The 21,321-nt window shown below is 38.6% G+C and overlaps 2 protein-coding genes across 3 annotated transcripts in view; one reads left to right on the forward strand and one right to left on the reverse strand.

Moving 5' to 3' along the window:
• myo1ca (myosin Ic, paralog a) overlaps positions 1-10,858 on the forward strand; it is a 27,225-nt gene extending 16,367 nt beyond the window's left edge. For both annotated transcript variants that reach the window (XM_046839405.1, XM_046839404.1), the window contains exons 14-32: positions 48-139; positions 230-324; positions 771-817; positions 962-1,042; positions 1,155-1,260; positions 1,389-1,506; positions 1,666-1,779; positions 2,381-2,457; positions 2,674-2,742; positions 2,953-3,037; positions 3,814-3,973; positions 5,325-5,408; positions 5,525-5,618; positions 5,742-5,800; positions 6,998-7,133; positions 7,547-7,617; positions 8,058-8,155; positions 8,253-8,352; positions 9,611-10,858. In XM_046839405.1, coding sequence (XP_046695361.1) covers positions 48-139; positions 230-324; positions 771-817; positions 962-1,042; positions 1,155-1,260; positions 1,389-1,506; positions 1,666-1,779; positions 2,381-2,457; positions 2,674-2,742; positions 2,953-3,037; positions 3,814-3,973; positions 5,325-5,408; positions 5,525-5,618; positions 5,742-5,800; positions 6,998-7,133; positions 7,547-7,617; positions 8,058-8,155; positions 8,253-8,352; positions 9,611-9,640 — 1,716 coding nt within the window. In that variant the 3' untranslated portion in view covers positions 9,641-10,858. The remainder of the gene's footprint in view (positions 1-47; positions 140-229; positions 325-770; positions 818-961; positions 1,043-1,154; positions 1,261-1,388; positions 1,507-1,665; positions 1,780-2,380; positions 2,458-2,673; positions 2,743-2,952; positions 3,038-3,813; positions 3,974-5,324; positions 5,409-5,524; positions 5,619-5,741; positions 5,801-6,997; positions 7,134-7,546; positions 7,618-8,057; positions 8,156-8,252; positions 8,353-9,610) is intronic.
• A 2,780-nt stretch (positions 10,859-13,638) lies between these two features.
• Positions 13,639-17,911, reverse strand: LOC124379265 (cardiotrophin-2). Its single transcript, XM_046839510.1, has 5 exons — positions 17,887-17,911; positions 17,027-17,170; positions 16,199-16,300; positions 15,653-15,868; positions 13,639-14,295 (listed from the first exon to the last, which is right to left on the reverse strand). The coding sequence occupies exons 2-5, from the start codon at positions 17,168-17,170 to the stop codon at positions 14,005-14,007; spliced, it is 753 nt and encodes a 250-aa protein (XP_046695466.1). The 5' UTR covers positions 17,887-17,911; the 3' UTR covers positions 13,639-14,004.
• Between the last annotated feature and the right edge of the window lie 3,410 nt (positions 17,912-21,321).

Genomic DNA, 21,321 nt, shown 5'->3' on the forward strand with positions numbered 1-21,321 from the left:
ATCTCATTCTGTTTAAGAGTTAAAGAAACATGGATGATGTGACTCAGGATGAAGAGTGTCTAATGCCTGGAGATGCCACTGACATCACATTCCTGGAGAAGCTCGAGGACAGAATGGGAGGCCACGCCCATTTTGTGACGTAAGTCCCCAAGCTGACATCTGAAAATTAAATATGGTGTTTATCTTTTAAGTCTTGAAACACTGGCGTCTCAAACTTGATGTTTTTCAGCCATAAACTGGCCAATGGGAAGATTCGCAAGGCCGTAGGGCGGGAGGAGTTTCGCCTGCTGCACTACGCTGGAGAGGTCAACTACAATGTGAATGGTAAGGTGAAGCAATCCATCCATTTATTCTTCCTTTATCTATTCGTTCAACCAGTCAGCAAACCATCTATCCATCTGTCTTCTTCATGTGTCCATTCATTTATTCATCCAAATGTTTATCTGTCCATCAGTTTATCCATCTACATGTATTCATTCATCTGTTTATTTCTCTGCCCATTAATTAATTCACGCATTCATAATTTATCCAGGTTTATCCATCCATCCATCCATCCATCCATCCATCCATCCATCCATCCATCCACATATCCACATAATTCCATTCATCTCTTCATTGACTCCATTTATCCATCAATCAGAGCATCTACCCAGCTAATGATCAACATCTCCTCCCTATTTATTCATCCTCATATATTTCTCTCCAACCTCTCCATCCATTTATCCATCCATCCATGTATTTGATGTGTTATTTATCTGTCTCTCTATCAGGTTTCCTGGACAAAAATAATGATCTTCTGTACAGGAACCTAAAAGAGGTAATAACACATCAGGGTGTAACACAGATACATCTGTGAGTGAGAGTATTTTTTGCGTATGTTTTTTATTCGGTGCGTGTGTGTGTGTGTGTGTGTGTGTGTGTGTGTGTGTGTGTGTGTGTGTGTGTGTGTGTGTGTTTATAGGTGATGTGTCAGTCCAGGAATACAATTATAAGGCAGTGTTTTCATCCAGATGAACTGACAGATCAGAGGAGACCAGAGACAGTGAGACAAACACACACACACACACAAACACAGACACGCTAACACACACACACACACACACACACACACACACACACACACACACACTCTGATTAAGCTGTTGTGTTCTCAGGCTGCTACCCAGTTTAAGCTGAGTTTGGCGATGCTAATGGAGATTCTGATGTCGAAGGAGCCGTCATACATCCGCTGTATCAAACCCAATGATGCCAAACAACCAGGTTTGGAAGTGTGTGTGGTCTTTTACAAAAAGGTATCAGGTATGAGAGTTAACAAAAGCTCATGTCAAGTTCTTGTGTGTGTGTGTGTGTGTGTGTGTGTGTGTGTGTGTGTGTGTGTGTGTGTGCAGGAAGGTTTGAGGAGGTGCTGGTTAGACACCAGGTGAAATACCTGGGCTTAATGGAGAATCTGAGAGTAAGAAGAGCTGGATTTGCTTACAGGCGAAGTTTTGAGGCTTTCTTACAAAGGTAACACACACACACACACACACACACACACACACACATACGTGTAACTGACACATATTTATCACTATGTATTTGTGTACAGATTAACTAACAGACTCTGTGTGTGTGTGTGTGTGTGTGTGTGTGTGTGTGTGTGTGTGTGTGTGTGTGTGTGTGAAGGTATAAGCCACTGTGCCCTGACACTTGGCCTAACTGGAAAGGAAATCTATCAGACGGAGTCTCTACACTAGTGAAACACCTGGACTACAAACCAGAGGAGTACAAACTGGGAAGGTGTGTGTCTGAAAGAGAAAAAAGAGAGAGGGGGATAAGAAAAGAAAAGAAGAGATGAAAAGGATAGAGAAGAAAAGAGAAGAGATTGGTATAACAGAGAAGAGAAGATATGGGGAAAATAGAGAAGAGAATAAAAGAGAAGAGATAGAGAAGAGAAGAAAAGAGAAATAGTGTATAGATAAGAGCGAGCGAGAGAAGAGAAAGGGCTAGACGAGAGCGAGAGAAGAATGAAGAGAGGAAAAGGAGGAGATAGAGAGAGAAAAGAAGAGAGACAGAGAGAGGATAGAAAGAAGAGAGGAAAAGAGAACAGAACAGAGTGAGAGAGAGATAAAGTAGATAAAGAAGTGAAGAGAGAAAGAGAGAAACAACAATGGAGAGAAAGAAGAGAAAAGAAGAGAAGAGCAAAGAGAGGAAAGAGAGACTTTACAATAACCTCACAATAAAAAACTGGTTTCACAGTAAAGTGAAGAAGCGAATGATTATTTTAAACTGTAAAAGAAGAAAAAAACGAATAAATAAATAAGCAGTTAAAAAGAAACAGGCATTGACTTAAAATAAATACACAAACAAACAAATAAATATAAACTTTTTTTTTTTTAAGGTCAAAGATTTTCATTCGTTTTCCCAAAACACTCTTCCGCACAGAAGATGCTCTGGAACTGAAGAAACCAACCATCGGTAAGTGTGTGTGTGTGAGAGAGAGAGAGAAAGAGAGAGAGAGAGGAATATCGTCGATGATGGATGGTGGTAACCATGGCAACAGATGGTGTCTGATGTTAATTGCAGTAAATCATTGCACAGAGTTTATTTGTAATAATCTGGGTTATAATTTTTATTTCTGTGGCAATAAAAAGTCCAGAGTCCACAAAGAAACAAATCTGTTTCTCTCCGCAGCGATCGTATTGCAGAAATGCTGGAGAGGCTACAGGGAATGGGCCAAATATCAGCGCATCAGGCACGCAAGTAAGCGTCCAATCACAGAGCAGGAAAGGCAAACGGCAGCCAATCACAAACAGACATGGGTTTTACGGCTGATTATAATAGCTAGATCTGTCTATTCAGATTTAGACTTGTGAACCATCTGAGATGTGGAGTATTTACCATGGTTTTGTTTGATAAAAGTGGATGTAGGACATGAACTGGACATGTTCCTTTTTTTTCTTTTTTTTGTAGCAATCACAATCCAGTCGTGGTGGAGAGGTGTGAAAGGACGCCGGATAGCCAGACGTCGCAGACATGCTGTAAACATCATCCGCACGTGAGTGCGTATGTGTGTGTGAGAGAGATATGTGTGTGTGTGTGTGTGTGTGTATATGTGTATGTGTAATGACTATTTTGCTTTGATTGGAATGACTCTAAGAAACATATCAGAGCAGAATATTAAACATAAATTTTTTAACTTCCAGATAAATTATGGTCATTAATGTATCATGGGAAAAGTAGCATCAATTCGAGGCATGGGGGTGGAGCTAATTTCCAGGGTTGAAAAAAAAAGTCATGAATTGCATTGGCTTGCATTGGCTTGCCGTTATGATGCCACGGCTAAAAAAACATCAGTATTATAGAGAATTCAACACGTCTCCTTTCACTGTAGCCGCAGCTGCACCTCCATATACTTCATGTCTAGCAGAAGCATCGATATTAACGTCATCAAATGGCAGTATTTCTGACCACGGAATCCCCGGGGGTTAGGGTTTTCCTGGGGATGTGAAATATAGGCAAATTGTGTGTTTTTGTGCAAAGGAAACGCAAACGTATGAATGATTTATGAAAACGAACTGTTTTTTTCTCAAAAAAGTCCATCTTGTAAATGGTCTTCTAGGACCAAGTTAATTATTTTCTTCTCTGTCAGTCGTTGTGGAATAAAAAAATAAATGCCCCCAAATATATTTGAGCTCGTGCAGTTCGCTACAGATGCAGTTTGCGAGCTCCGACTAGTGTGCAGTCTGATTGGATAGAAACTCTTAACAAAAATATACTCTACTAAAAGTATATATATACTCTACTCTCTCTCTCTCTCTCTCTCTCTCTCAGGTTAATAAAAGGCTTTATTCTGAGGCATGAGCCCCGTTGTCCTGACAACGAGTACTTCCTGGACCACGTGCGCTTCTCGTATTTGATGACAATCAAGCGGAACCTCCCAAAGAGTGTCCTGAAAAGGACTTGGCCGGTACCACCACCATCACTTGAAGAGGTCTCTTACACACACACACACACACACACACACACACACACACACACACACACACACACACACACACACACAGTAAAAATCTTTCCCAGGGTTTTTACACTGATCTAATTATGACTTTGTGTATTAATTATAATATTAATTATAATGTTATTTTCAGCCAGATGTTTGAGGTGGCACCATTTTTTTTTCACAATGAGAAAATCCTCATTAAAATTCAATCAGATGGCACACGATTATTTTTACGATTACGGTTTGTCAGCGGTTTGTCAGCACTGGAAGGGCAGCAGTTTTACAAATAATTTATGCAGATTTAATGGCTGGATTTTCCCCATTCAACTAACTAAAGCTATTTGAGATCAAACTCGAGCTTTTGGAGTTTTTGGATTAGAAATAGCAAAAAAAAAATTTTAAATTTGTTCCAATGTGTCATCAAAGCTCAAAGCCTTAATAAACTGAGCTTCAAGGCATTAATCTGGGATTCCCTGAGGCTGTACAGAGAAATACTGTCCTGTGTAGAAGACTGCCATAAAGAGCAGTGAACAGTAAAAACCTTTTTATCCTAAAAAATTGTCTGCTTTTGAAAATAGTTTTTGATCATAATGCACAGTTTTTTTTGTTGATTGTTTTTAATACACAGTATGGCCAAAAGTATTTGGACACGTGCCTTTTCCAGTTGTATGTGGTTCTTCCCCAAACCGTCACCTCAAATTTGGAGCCACACAATTGTATAGAATTTTTTTTTTTATTAGGTTGCATGAAATTTTGCCTCTAATTGAATGAGAAAACACAACCCTGTTCCAGCACCTGTGCACAAAGCTAGATCCATGAAGATATGCTTTACATGGGTTGGAAGTGTGTGGAAGATCTAAACCCTATTTATGACCTTTGGGATAAATGTGAACACTGAAATCTCCACAAGCGCACTTCAAAATCTAGTGGAACATCTTCTGAGTGGAGGTTATTAAAACAGGAAAAGAATGTTCAAGAACTGCATACAAATCTTATGCTCAGGTGTCCACAAATTTGGACCGTAGAGTTTGTCTCTCATATATATATATATATATATATATATATATATATATATATATATATATATATATATATATATATATATATATATATAATAAAAATTATAATAATAACAAATTTCTACGATTTGTTTGGAAGATTTCTTTGCTGTAGTTTACATTAGGGAAGCTAATGTTCTTTTTTTTTTTCTTGTTTTTTTCTTCCCCTTGGTTTTTGTTTGGTTAAAATTGCACTGTTTCTTTTAAAACGCCCATTTCGTCGTTAATACTTTGTGCGCATTTCTAACGAATAAATCGATGTACTTTTGCTACTTCCTCCCCAGGCCTCGGTGTACATCCACCGTCTGTGCATCCGAAACATGGTAAACGACTACTGCCGGAAAATCCAACCCGAGTGGAAGAACCAGGTGAAAGCACGGGCACACGCAAAACATGCAACGAGGACACGCAACGAGGAACCGAGTACAATACGTATGACCGCATTGGGCAGAAATACACCTTTTTATTTCTCTTCTGTTTATAGTTGGAGCAGAAGGTTGTAGCCAGTGGTATTTTCAGAGGTCAGAAGGACAACTACCCTCGAAGTGTCCCTAGGCTTTTTGTGGGCACCAGGCTGGGTAACACACAGCACACACACACACACACACACATAAAGCACACAAACTCATAATATACACATGCTTTAATTATGAGAATGTACAAAAAAATAACAGCAACACTTTTTTGTACTTTCTGTCCAGAGAATGAAGAGATCAATCTCAAAGTGAGACAAACTCTCGGAAGTGAAAACAAAGTGAAGGTACTCGTGAAATATATGTGTGTGTGTGTGTGTGTGTGTGTGTGTGTGTGTGTGTGTGTGTGTGTGTGTGTATATTTATATTAGAGCATTCTCAAATGCACAGGATTGATCATTCATGTCTTTTCTTGTATAAATTAAATTCGTACTTACATTAGCGTCTGAGTGGATATGAAAGCAGACATGCTTCTGATTTACATGCGCATTTATCCTGGGACCCTCCCACTGCCAAAGCCACACCTCTCCAAAATTTGAATACAATTGTTGACATCAAGCTTAAACCTTTTCATGCAGGTATATAAGGTTTATACAGGTATCAGCAGTGCTTAACGAAATATGGCACCCGCTACATTTGTTTAATTTCTTTTTACATTTTAGTTGTCGTTCTTTTAGTTTTTGACTCGATTTTTCACAGAAGACGCTAGAAATCTACATTTCTGCTTTCTCAGCTATACACGGTTGGACCAAATGGAAATTCTGTGACCAATTTATTGAACGCCTACGAGTGGCAGCTTGGGGTGGCAGTGATTTGAACTCGGATCCAAAATCCAATGCCTTAAAATCTAAGCTACCACCTTTCCTGGACATCACACCCATATGTGGAGCGTCCTCACACTGTTGCTCCTGGGCACAACACCAGAACATATCCATGGAGATATGATTGGAGTAGAAGAACTCTTGTGTGTTGGAGGAGCTCCTCACGAATCCACACCAAAATCTAAAGCCGATGCACGCTTATTGTAGCAGCAAAGGAGAAACAAATCTGTAATTAGATGTTCAACAGGGACATCAGAAGAGAACATACAGTACTTTATGCCCAGGACTGTATTTCTGAATAAAAACTTCAAAACACTCCTGGAAATCTCTCTCTGTATAAGAAAATTTGGAAGAAAATTTCCATAAATCTAAAAGGTGGATGTTATATATGGAGACCTTCTGTCCAATGGGAAGAATTACACCTGCTAGGATTTCATTGTTACCAATGGCCAATATAAATACCAATATATATATATATATAAAGCTGTATAGTAAATATGTCATGCCTGATTGAAGATAAATGGAAGAAAGTTGGTGAAAATAAATACATTTTATTGATATTGTATTTTTATTTAATGTTTATTTATGTATAGATTGTAATGATTTTTAAAATCCTTCTATACTACATTTCTCTTTTTCTCTTTCTCTTTGTATGTGTTACAGTACGGTGTGCCGGTCATCAAGTACGATCGGCATGGGTACCGCGCCAGGCCACGCCAGCTCCTCATGACCGGCTCTTCTGCGGTTCTTGTTCAGGAGTCCAAAATCAAGCAGCGCATTGACTATGGTTCACTGCTGGGTACGAGTCCAAAAATCTCGGGGTTAAGTCATACCTCGAAAGCTAGCACTTAAAACTTTTCTGGAAGGATTTAATATGAATGATCTCATCGCTGATGATCAAAGTGTGTGTTATAATAGATTTATTTTCGTGTAAATGGGAAACGAGGGGGCTGAGAGTCAGAGTAGTTTCTAGTAACAGAAGAACACTGAGGGAGCACACGGCATGGTTCGGGGAATCCACAACACATTTCCACATGGTGTTTGTGTGAGCGATGTACGGTTCTTGCATCATTACTCCATGTCAAGTGTTTATTCCGGTATGGCTCATATGATTATGACTTGTCAGTCTTGTGATTCGTGAGACTCAATAACATATTTTAAGATGCCATTTTTTTTTTTTTTTTATGTGATCTGATTATTTTTTCTCTGTAGGCATCTCAGTCAGTTCTCTCAGCGACGGCTTTTTTGTCCTGCATGTTCCTACTGCTGACAGCAAACATAAGGTGAGAGAAATCACCACCTCTGATTTGCATGGGAAACGCACGAGTATGATATAAATTCATCCTAAATGAGATAAAAACTTCTGACTTAAAGACTCAATAACGTATTTATGTATCTCATTTCCTAATAAAAAAATCTGTATGATTGATGTCATGCCTGATTGACAAATGGGAGTGTTTTTTTGTCTAAACATTATGAGAAAAGATGCTGACGCCAATTTTATTGATCTATAATTGTATTCATATCGATTTATATATAATTTTATAGATTTTTATCTTTATATAGTATATCTCTTGCATAGATGTTTCTTATTTCCTAATTAGACTCCAAGACTCATTTTTATATATCTTTATTTATATAGTTTATATTTTTAAAGCACCAACACAGAACTCCTTGTACATGCAACACTTGGCAATAAAGATGATTCTGATTCCACTTTTAGGGAGACCTGGTGCTGCAGAGTGACCATGTGATCGAGGCTGTCACCAAACTGGTCATCCTGTCCGACAAGATACACAATGTGAACGTCAGTCAGGACAGGTGTGTGTGTGTGTGTGTGTGTGTGTCTTGAGATGGGTTTAAGGTTAAAAAAAAGAAGTTCTCTGATCCTGACTCTGAGATTATGATTCTTTCTCAGTATTAGATTTGCAATATCTCGGGGCAAAGAGGGCGTCATTGATTTCACCTCTGGGGCAGAGCTACGAGTGGTCAAGGCCAAGAACGGACACCTGGCTGTGGTGAGACGAGACACACCACACCACACCACAACACACCACACCACACCACACCACACCACACACTTTCATTTTATTGTTGTTCATTCGTTCTTCATCACAATCTGATAGAAATGAACTTCATGGGTTTTAGAAGATGCACGAAACACGGACATAAAAGATGCCCGAATAAACAGATAGACAGATCAGTCGGCCTCATTATGTCACATCAGAACCTGACCTCACTAATGTTCTTGTGGTAGAATGGGCCAGTCTAGTAGGAACCATTTTTTGTATCTGGACTTTTGTTCCAGATACTTGACTTGAATTTGGAATCCAATCAACACTTCTGAACATTTTTTGCAGTGTAATGGGAATATTATCCTGCTAGATCAGGCCACTGACATTAGGAAGTTCATTAGTTGTGAAGGAGTGTAACTTGGTCTTCTGCTGAGTATCAGGTATAACATTATGACCACCTGCCTAATATTGTGTTGGTCCCCTTTTGCTGCCAAAACAGTCGTAACCCCTTCTAATGATAACAGCATGAACTTCTTCAGCAATGTGAGCTTCCCACCTGTCACCAGTTCCTTCCACCACAGACCTTCAAAACACCCCACTTATTGAGTGCTAAGTATATAATAAATCCCACCCATGTGATTGTTGCCATTGTAACGAGATAATCAATTCTATTCGCGTCACCTGACAGAGGTTTCCATGTTATGGCTAATCGATGTATTTCAAGTGTCCACAAACCTTCGACCATGGTCCATAACAGTATGAAAACATACACCACCCTCATAATGCTGGACTTATTTGGTGCCTGGAGTTGCAGTGTTGCTAAATGACTAGCGATACCAAATTGCTCAAAAAAAGAAAAAGGGATTTTATTCATCTAAAATATATAAGTTTCAGTCATGTGCTGGCGTTCAGTTTATATTTATAGAAGGCAGTAAGTCCCATTGCGCTGTAAACCACACCACCACATCTGTGTGACACTTCTCAAGAACTGATTGTGGTGCAAGGGAGATATTTATATGAGTCTGGGGCTGAGACAGGAGTCTAATCCTCCTTATCCTGCGCTAGTCTGGAACGAGCCTCTCGAATCCCCCAATCCTGCATTACACTTGTAGCTCCAGACTTGTACTAAGATTTGTGTTTGTGATTTCTTTTGTTGTTGTATATAAAATCTTTCGAGTACAAAGTAAAATAAAGAAAAAAGTAAAAAAGAAGAAGTGAAAAACTGTAACGGTTGATTCTTCTTTTTTTTTTTTTGTCCTAGACGGCCCCACGAATTAACAGCGGCGTATGATTGTGCTTGGACCAATCACAGCTCAATATGAAGAAGCGTTCATCACAATGGACCAGTCACTCACTGAAGATACTCCGCTTATGCCAACCGCCACACAACCGCCACACTTTATAATAACGAACTGTCGTGCTGTGAACGCTAAGCTCGTGTTTTTGTTTCAAATGAGCGCCACTAACTTTTATATCGTTTGATTTGATTTTTCACACTAATAACATTTAGCACAGTAACGAAACGATTCCTGCACCACTTTTACGAACATCGTTTTTAGTTTGTTCTGATTTAAAAAAAAACATTTCTAATGGTTTCTTTATGACTTTTGCACACTTTGGAAAGTTGTCATGACAGTCTATGACACGGGGTTTCGCTTTACTTAGTCAGGGGACATGTGCTGTTACATTTAGTTTCATTCAGTAAAAAAAAAAAAAAACATTTACGTTTCTCATTTCCTTTCAGTTTCGCCTGAAACGTGATCGCAGTGCTGGTCTTAAACGCAGCATACAGTTAGAGGCAGCGTCTGTGTCACGTGTAGGATTCAGGAAGTTCACGAACTCATGTCCCAGTGTCAGCAGTCAGTTACAAAAGATGACGACTGGATCGAAAGGTGACACAAATCCAGCTGTTAGAAACACAAAACATGTACATTGCAAATGTACAGTCTTAATACAAGTAATACCACATATGTACCTCAGCTGCAGAGCAAAAAAGACACCAGAGGAAATATCTGACTGAGAGAAACTTTACAATATACACTCTGTGGACAAAAGTATTGGGACACCTAATTTTTCAGTCTTATGAGTTCATTCCCCAAACCTTTGGAGGCACACAGTTGTATAGAATGTCTTTGGGTGCGTTAGCATGAACTTTTCCCTTTACTCGAACCCGAACCCTGTTCCAGCAAACCGGGTTCATGAAGATATACTATATGTGTTGGAGTGGAAGATCTTCTTCACCTGAACACTTTTGGGATAAATGTGAATACTGACTGCAGCTCAGGCCTCCTGAGCACAAATCTCCACAAAAACCTAGTGGAACATCTTCCCAGAAGAATGCTTTATGTGGACTTAATATGGAATGGTCAGGTGTCCACAAACTTTTGTCCACAGAATGTATAGGAAATTAGGAACCAACAAGAATAAACTTATGTTCCAAGTAAAGGCATCAAAACCACCAATTTGTAATAATTTTTGCGTAATCTCCAAATAAAAATAAAAAAAGCCATGATTGTACTCATCAAAGTTCTTGTTGTGAAACCCGTTCTGGAGCAAGAGTTTTACGTTGCATTTCTCAAAAGCATAACACTTAACATTCTTCTGTTTCCTTGCTAGAGAGCCTCTGAGGCCTGTTAGGTTCCTCTTTCATTTCCTCAGGATTGAAATTCCACAAGTCCACAGGATTTCAGAAAACCTTCCAAACAGCGAGTGTTTTCCAAACGAGTGTTTTTTTTCAAGTAAGAAAACGAACGAGCTTGAAGTCGCCACTTCTAATTACGAACTCGCAACAGTTTCTATTTACAATCATTCTTCGAAATCACCTGATACATAGTTTGTCTCTTTTCACTGCATCTCGGGGAACTCTTGGAGGAGAACGCCAGCTGAACCGCTTTTACACACACACACACACACACACACACACACACACACACACACACACACACACACACACACACACACACAAGCTTGATCATGATTAATGTACAGTACAGACCAAAAGTTTGGACACACCTTCTCATTCAAAGAGTTTTCTTTATTTTCATGACTATGAAAATTGTAGAGTCACACTGAAGGCATCAAGGGCTATTTGACCAAGAAGGAGAGTGATGGGGTGCTGCGCCAGATGACCTGGACTCCACAGTCACCGGACCTGAACCCAATCGAGATGGTTTAGGGGTGAGCTGGACCGCAGAGTGAAGGCAAAAGGGCCAACAAGTGCCAAGCATCTCTCGGGGAACTCCTTCAAGACTGTTGGAAGACCATTTCAGGTGACTACCTCTTGAAGCTCATCAAGAGAATGCCAAGAGTGTGCAAAGCAGTAATCAAAGCAAAAGGTGGCTACTTTGAAGAACCTAGAATATGACATATTTCAGTTGTTTCACACTTTTTTGTTATGTATATAATTCCATATATAATTCCACATGTGTTCATTCATAGTTTTGATGCCTTCAGTGTGAATCTACAATTTTCATAGTCATGAAAATAAAGAAAACTCTTTGAATGAGAAGGTGTGTCCAAACTTTTGGTCTGTACTGTATATAAAGTTTATATATATATATATATATATATATATATATAAATGTATATAAAGTAAAGTATTGGGACACCCAACTTTTCCAGCCATATGTGGTTGTAAACACAATTGCACAGGACGTTGTTCCAGCATGACACTGCCCCCCTGCACAAAGCTCAAAAACTACATCAGTACCTGACTTTACTTATATCCTCAAAAATCTAGTGGAACATCTTCCCAGAAGAGTGGAGTTTATAATAACAGTAAATGGAGACTCAGTGTGGAATGGTATGTTCCACAAACACTAAACAATCTTATAGTCAGGTTTATATAAATATACACTTTTGTCCACAGATCACGTGTATTTACAGACTCACACATTTTTTTTAAATGCTCATAATAATTTATTTATGTAACAGAGTACACCAGTTGTGTGGTTACGATTATCTAAAAACCAACATTGGCACAAACATATATAACATTGTCTCTTACTCTAAAACTGAAATGGCAGTGTATTCGGAATCAATGAGAAAAAAAAAACAAAAAAACATTAAATGTATGTCATAAATAAATAAATAAATATTAATAAAATAAATAAGAGCACGAGAGCGGAAAGTACGGAGGCAGAGGTGGTGGGTGGACAGATGTCTGGCGAATAGCTGGTTTACGACAAAAAGAAGGAAGTGTAGGTTTGTTTGGGAAATACCATAGTGGTTACCTTCTGTCACATTCTAAAGCAATACTGTAATTTGGAAATGGTGAGAACGGTGCACAACAAGGAGGCGAGATGAAGATCAGACAGTCAGATCTCGAACACAGCCGGCTGTAAACTTTCATCACAGTCAGTTTCTTTTGGAATTCTTTGCATTATTGGACAATACACTTGGCTCCTTTCTTGATTCACAGTAGATATTAAATAAATATCAATCAGTAGCATCAGAAAAACAAAAAATTCAATAATAATTTTTCAAGTCCTTCATCAAACCAACTAGTGCAAACAAATCCATAAATGGAGATACTGAAAATAAAACATAAGAAGGGGGAGTTAATGGTGGCACAATGATTCAGTTTAAGTGGAAGTGCACACTGTGCTGGTGGTGGTTTTTATTCTGTTGTTTTTTTTTTTGTGGCACTCCAAATTGAAATGATGCTTAAAAGATGAACGCGTTCACCTACATTAGGACATCTTATAGAAGAGTGGAGATCATTATAACAGGAATTAATGGAGACTCAATGTGGAATGGGATGTTCAAAAAGAAGCCCAAACCAAACTGATGATCAGGTTTTTCACAAACTTATACACATATAGTGTATGTGTGTTTTACGTTGCTCAGCCAGAAATAAGCATTTGGCAATAATCTGAAGACATTTTAGGGGGATTCAAACCTGAAATCCCCTCCTACGCTTAGTAATAATATGATTTCAAAATATTCAATTCATCCAAATGCAGCTTCAGAAGGCTGTGAGGTATCATGAAACGTTTTATTTAAAACACTCGACTGTTTAAAAATTTAAACCCTTGTTTGCAGTGAGGCCAATTAGATTAGACCCATACATTTAGTAGATCAGATCTATTAGATCTATTAAATCCTTTCATGCAGCTGCCACTCAGTTCAAAATGAATCAATAAAGACGCAGTAAAACTGCTTATTTTTTCAGGATCACTTTGTGATACGTTGTACATAAGCTAATTCTCCTTTTCTTTCTTTCTTTCTTTCTTTCTTTCTTTCTTTCTTTCTTTCTTTCTTTCTTTCTTTCTTTCTTTCTTTCTTTCTTTCTTTTATAAAGAAGAGTGGGAGGAGTTTATTTTCCGGCCCAGAAAAATGTAAACAGGGGCCTGGAAATAAAGGAAATATAAGTGAAACACTGTTCTGTAGCAGTTTTGTGGTTCTCCAAAATAATACAATTATTACCAATTATAGTTGAAAAAGTGAAAAATTTTAAAAGCTTTTAAATCCATACATAATAAAAGAGTACTCCGGGAAGTTTGTAGAACGAATAAAAATAAATACTGTTGGTAAAATAAATAAATACTTTTAGCTGCATTGGAATGTGCCCATATGTGCACGCTTAAACCCTCTGTTTTTTTTTTTTTTTTCTTTGTTTTTTTTCAATTAAAACATTTTTTTGATGTTTCCATGTCAGGATTTCGCTCGGAGCAGCGTATAATCCCGTACCAGCCTGCTCAGGTATCTTTCCAGGTCACGCAGGATCACGTAGCCCTTGAGAACAGACTCCCACTGAGATGTGGAGGATCTGGGAATGTTCCTCAGGGACAGCTCATTTCTTCCAGGTGTGTCTCCAGGGATGTTGGTGGTGCTGAGAGAGGAGGACAGGATCAGGTCCAGAGCAGAGCGAGTAGATGCTGGAGAGGTTGGAGGAGGTGTGTGTGTGTAGTATTCCTTGTTCTTTGACATCCTTAGGATAAGTAGCTGTGTAGAAAGAGAAAAAGACGTGATTATTCGATGGGGTTTCAGAATATTCATTTAAGTATATGTCTATTTAAAGGCATATACTTTTTATATGCAAGCTTTTCTTTTTTTTTTTTTTTTACAAAAACCACCAGCAGTTTCCCAGCCAAATATTTCACAACAATCTTTCCGGTCAGCCAAAGACAACTCTAAGTACTAGTGAACCAAGAATAATGCACTCCATGATAATGACTAATGGCTGCAAGTGATTTTGAAATAAATAACCATGTGTCAGGTTTTACTTCACTGTAAAAAATATGACACTGCAATAACAACCTGCAAACAGCTTCTGTTTTTTTTTTTTTTTTGCGCCGTGTTGCTCAGACTCAGACAAATCTGATCATCTGCAACTAATGTCGCAAAAGCGGACTGAATACATCAGACTGTACACATCAGACTGAACACATCAGACTAAACACATCAGACTGTACACATCAGACTGAACACATCAGACTAAACACATCAGACTGTACACATCAGGCTGTATACATCAGACTAAACACATCAGACTAAACACATCAGACTGTACACATCAGGATGTACACATCAGGCTGTATACATCAGACTGTATACATCAGACTGTACACATCAGACTGTACACATCAGGATGTACACATCAGACTGTACACATCAGACTAAACAAATCAGACTGTACACATCAGACTGTACACATTAGACTGTACACATCAGACTAAACACATCAGACTGTACACATCAGGATGTACACATCAGGCTGTATACATCAGACTGTATACATCAGACTGTACACATCAGGATGTACACATCAGACTGTACACATCAGACTAAACAAATCAGACTGTACACATCAGACTGTACACATCAGACTGTACACATCAGACTAAACACATCAGACTGTACACATCAGGATGTACACATCAGACTGTATACATTAGACTAAACACATCAGACTGTACACATCAGACTAAACACATCAGGCATGTAACTGAGGAAATACAAGGTGATGTCACATGGTCATGAACATAAAAATTTCTTCACCACTTGAGAAAATGGAAAAGTCTCTTGAAACTTGATAGTAAGAGCCCAAGAAGTTCCCATGGAGTTTTGCTCACTCATCTCCCCTGTATAGTACAGAGGCAAGCCATGCTGTGTGATGATTACTCGTCAGTTTCTTCTCAGCAACCGTACAGGCCAAGAGTGGGGGAAAAACCTTTACTGTGTGTGTGTGTGTGTGTGTGTGTGTGTGTGTGTGTGTGTGTGTGTGTGTGTGTGTAAAGGAAAAGAATCATGTGTAAGTCTTGACTCTTGATCACATGTCAGGCCTTGACCGTGCACTCACCTGAGCGTTGACTTGTCTCATGAGGTCCCGGAGGTCCAGCTGGACTCCCAGAATGCTTTGCGACAAGGATCGGTATGGTCTTCCTCGTCTGCTTCTCTTCTTCATCTGATTCACTTTGTCTCCAATGCTGCTCCCCTGCAGCTTCTGACGCTGGCTCTCCAGATGAGTCCAGAACGTTTGGAGGTCACGAGAAGCTCGGTACAGTCGCTCGGTGTCCTACACACACACACACACACACACAATGTTAGGAGTCAAGCCTTGTGCCATAGTAAGTTATGATACACATATACACACACACAGTTTAGTGTTTACACACACACAAATCACACACAATTTCATGTGCAAACTTACACACATTCACATACATGATAATACATATGCAATTTAATGTACACACACACACACACACACACACACAATATTCATACACTATTATATAGTCTTAAACACACTCTGACATACAGTTTATGATACATATATTTAACATGCATATAACACACACACACACACACACACACACACACACACACACACACACACACACACCTCCATTTGCAGCCATGTCCTGTAGCTTATTGCGACTGATGGTAATGTGCTTAATACAGTCGTCTTGTCATCAAAGTGTGTATCGCCAAACTGTTCTTCTTTCTGCAAAAAAACCCAAAAATATGGTGAACTTTCATTAACAGTCTGTGGTAATCATCCTTCTGTACCAATTAATATCTTACATCACTAGATAATATTTCGCTTTTTGAAAGTCCCAAACACCCCGTAGACCAAACTCAAGTGTTGTAATACACTACTCACAATCTGTACTAAACAACACACACCCTTCAGATCCTCCAGTGCCTTAAACACTAATGCTGAACATCTCATTATACTTTGAGTTCCTATTTGCTGTTATAATAAGATCCACTCTTCTGGGAAGATGTTCTACTAGAAACATCCATGAGATTCCACACACTTCCAAACCCATGTGAAGTAGACGTTCATGGAGCTGGAGCTTTATGCACAGGGGCCTCCTCATGCTGGAACAGGTTTGGGTCTCCAAGTTCAATTGAAGGAAAATGTCATGCCTCCGCTTCCAAAGATACAATTATGTGCCTCCAAGTTTGGGGAAGAAACAAGTGAGGCTGGAAAAGTCAGGTGTCCCAATACTTTTGTCTTTGTGTTGATGTAAAAGTCAAAATAATACGTGAGGACACACGTCATCCGTCTACATCACTGTATAAACAGATCAACGCTGCAGTAGGCAGTGTTTTAAAACATACTGTAACTTTAGATTTCTTTTAGTCGTCCACATACAGTAAAACTTCCTCCAGTGTAACAGTCACACAGAGATTATCATGGAAGAGTCTACTTGTGTTCACTTACGTATCGGAGAAGAAGCTGCTGGACACGCGAGTGGATGGCACGTGTCAGGCTGAGGGAGTTGGAGAAACTATACGAAAAAGACCAGCATCCCTCAGACACTACTGATAAAATCCAAACCCACAGAGCTGTTCTGCACCACGCCATCTGAATAATTACAACATTACATCAGCGTGAAGAACAAGAACAAAGAACAGTCTTCAAGAATATTCAGAAAATACTTAAAGAATAGAAGTGAAGGAGTGAATTATGAAGCCCATTCATTAGATCAGAGTGTGATGGTTCAGAGCGCCTACAGGTGATGGAGCTCAGCAACATACTCACACATACTCACACATACTCACACACTCACACACACTCACATACTCACACACACTCACACACACTCACATACTCACACACACTCACACACACTCACATACTCACACACACACACTCACATACTCACACACACTCACATACTCACACACTCACATACTCACACACTCACACATACTCACACACACTCACACTCACATACTCACATACTCACATACTCACACACACACTCACACATACTCACACACTCACACATACTCACACACTCACATACTCACACTCACACACACTCACATACTCACACACACTCACACATACTCACACACTCACATACTCACACACACTCACACATACTCACACACTCACATACTCACACACACACATACTCACACACACACTCACACACTCACACACACACTCACACACACTCACATACTCACACTCACATACTCACACTCACATACTCACACACTCACACACACTCACATACTCACACACACTCACATACCACACACTCACATACTCACACACACTCACACACTCACCTCTTGAGATCCCTGGAATGTCCTGTTTAGTCCGCACTGATCGCTGTGTGTGAGCGTAAGTAAAGTGTCTGCCCACACACACACAGACATGTATATATACACACACACGTCTTTCAGTTTCTATTGGGGGCTTCCCTTCCTTTCCTTCTCCTTATTTTAAATGTGCCATTCATGCAATACAATAAAAATGTTTTTACATGATAAAGATTATGAGGCTGAGGATTATTATTATGATGATTATTATTATTATGATTATGATTATTTGTATCATTGTTTATAGTATTATTATTTAAACTACTAGTAGTAGATGTTATTGTTGTGATATAATAATAATAATAATAATAATAATAATAATAATAATAATAATAATAATAATAATAATCATTGATATATTATTTAATTATAATGATTTAATTTAATATATATATATATATATATATATATATATATATATATATATATATATATATATATATATTTTTTTTTTTTACATTAAAGGTAAAAAGTAGTAGTAGTCTTTCCATGAAATGCTTTGCTATGACAATTGTGGTTTGTGTGTGTGTGTGTGTGTGTGTGTGTGTGTGTGTGTGTGTGTGTGTGTGTGTTCCGCCTCCAGCGCTTTCACCACAATCAAAGTGTAAAGGATTCCTTGTAATTCCTGATATACTGTAAACACCACTATATACTGTAACCCCCAACACACACACACACACACACACACACACACACACACACACACACACACACACACACACACATTCTTTATTTTGTATATTTTCATTGAATTTTTATTTATTGCTTCTTTTCCTTTTAGGTAATTTTCTGCCGATTATTCTGTCCATTAATGTGCAGTAGTAAATGATGCTGGTGAAGAAGATCGGACCATGACGTCACTCCTGAGGAGGCTCACTGTCACTGATCACTTCAACACCCACCAGGTATATGTTTTACTGACTTGTTCTCTGTGATCTTCCAGATACTAAACATCATGAAGATCAGGTGCTGGACCTTTAGTTTCTCCTTCACTTTCTGCTCTTGTGCCAACATCTAGGAATTTTTTTATTCTCGGGTATTTTAATGATTAGATCAATTAGTCTCATGTAGTCAAATAACATCTGGATCCCCGGAAAAGCTGCATGTAAGCAAGAGCGGAAATCACATCTGTTCCTGTGTTGCACACCTGGACAAACCCAGAGTGTGTACGTTCCTCGAGATTAGAAAAAAAAAAAACCCCATTAAGCATTGGTGTGGTTTAGGGTTTTGGTCATGATGTAGTTGAATTTTGCAATAAAATCATAAATAAACAAACAAACAGGCAGACAAACAAACACCACCTATTTTCTGTTTGAAAGAGTATGTAAAAATATATATCAATAATTTTAAAAATGGATTATTTTATTTTAATTAAAAAGTGATTATCCCAAACTTCTAACTCATTAAAAGCAGATCTTCATGGAGCTGGCTTTGTGCACAGGGGTATTTTCATGCTGGAACAGGTTTGAGTCTCCTTGACCTGAAGTCGCTTAATTAAATACAAGCTGTATGATTTTGACCCCAGATTTCTACGCTGCTGAGATATGTGAAGAAACAACAATTGACCTACAGGATTAATAATGTGTTCTCAATCAAAAAAAAAAAAAAGATAAAAAAAATAAAATAAAGTTTTTTCTTTTCTTTTGTCTTTCTGAGTTTGACCCACCAGATGTCGCCAGAGTGTTCCCTTGACCCTTCCTGATTTCTTATTGTTTTCACCTGTTATCGAGCTCCTTGTGCCTTTTTCAGCTCCCCAGGGATGTAAGTTCTTTGCCAAGTTCCCTAATGTTAAGTGTTTTTAGCTCCTTGAGTCTCCAGCCTTTTCTTTCTTTAGCGATTTTCTTCATCCAGTAAACATCTTTTGCACTAATATTTGTTTTCTCATATCTGAGAAGATTTTTGGACTAACCCCTTACTTGTGATTTCCACAATTGTTTTGTGGACTTTTGCTCATAATAGCTTGATTTTTTTTTTTGTGCTTTTCTATGGGTTTTTCTTAGAATTTTCTTTGTAATAGAATTATGGAACTTTCAAATGGTTTGAGTTTGTCTCTGCAGGTGGATAAAGTTTTTTCTTTATGCTAATATCAGACTTGCTCCAGGGATCGATAACTGGTCAATGTGTTGTTGGGAAATGCTGATTTTTAGGTAAAACCCATGTAGCTGGAAGTGAGAGGTGCGGTGGAGGAGACCGTTTAGCCATGCCGCCCGAAGGGAAGTGGAAACCCAATAAAAAAAGCTGACTGACCTGAAAAATTTAATGAAATGGTTGTTACTGGGCGAGTTCACACCGTTTTTTATTAATCATGCATTTAAGCAAATGTACATTAATAGGTTTGACGTGGTGCTGGGTATCATTACGCTTTCATGAGCAAGAGCTTTAATCATTTAAAAAAAAAAAAAATGCAACCTGCAGGAGCTTTCAGGACAAACTGGTCTTCCAGAGGATTCCACAAGGCCTGCTGAAGTGTAGACACTGAGGCACAGGGTGTTGATGCTCATCCTGATTTTTTTGTTTTGTTCCTCCTCAAACTAATTTAAAGGCATAGGATTTGAAATCTTTTTCACGTGAACCTGTTCCAGCATGATGATGCAATAATGAAGCTCGAAGCCAATGCCATGAAAGATCTGCTTTACATATAGCTGGAAGTGTGTTGAAGATCTTCTACAGTATAAATCCTTTTGGACTGAATTCTTTACGCTGACTGCACCCCAGGCCTCCTGCACACCTACATCAGGTCCTGACTTTACTAACATCCGTGTAATTTAATAAATCTTCATCAAATCTGCACAAAATTTTAGTGGCACATCTTCCCAGAGAAGTGAAGGTTCTTATAATCGAAGTGATGTTTATCATTAACGTGCTGCAAATCGCTCATGCAGCAGAGCAGTGAATGAAATTGAGAGTAATCAGAGACGATGTGGATGAGCATTTAATGAAAATACCATCATCAAAATTACCATCGTGTTCAGCAAAAGGACTCCAGTCCCTGTGCATTTCTTTCAATCGAATGTTTTCTGGGACTCTCTGATGCTGAAGAGCTTTTGCTTTTTGTTTTGTTATTAGAGCAGTCCTTCATGTAGGAAAACAATGGAAATGAAAAGAAGAAAAACAAGCAGCTGTGGTGGTGTGCATTATTTACACTGCAGCACTTTTGCAATGTGCACCGTGTGTGTGTGTGTGTGTGTGTGTGTGTGTGTGTGTGTGTTTTGTGTTTTAATTTAATCAATACTAAATCGAATGCACTTTGCCTGTGCACTGTATTGGCCATTACAGTTCGGATGTTTGTAAACAGAACTGAAATATCGTCTCAGAGCGTGCATTTCCACTTCCTAATTTTGTCTTCGTTTTTTTTGGCTTGAGCAACAATTTGCACTTCTTTATTACTGCTTAACGTAATAC

The sequence above is a fragment of the Silurus meridionalis genome, chromosome 25, assembly GCF_014805685.1.
Source record: "Silurus meridionalis isolate SWU-2019-XX chromosome 25, ASM1480568v1, whole genome shotgun sequence".
Classification (NCBI taxonomy): Eukaryota; Metazoa; Chordata; class Actinopteri; order Siluriformes; family Siluridae; genus Silurus; species Silurus meridionalis.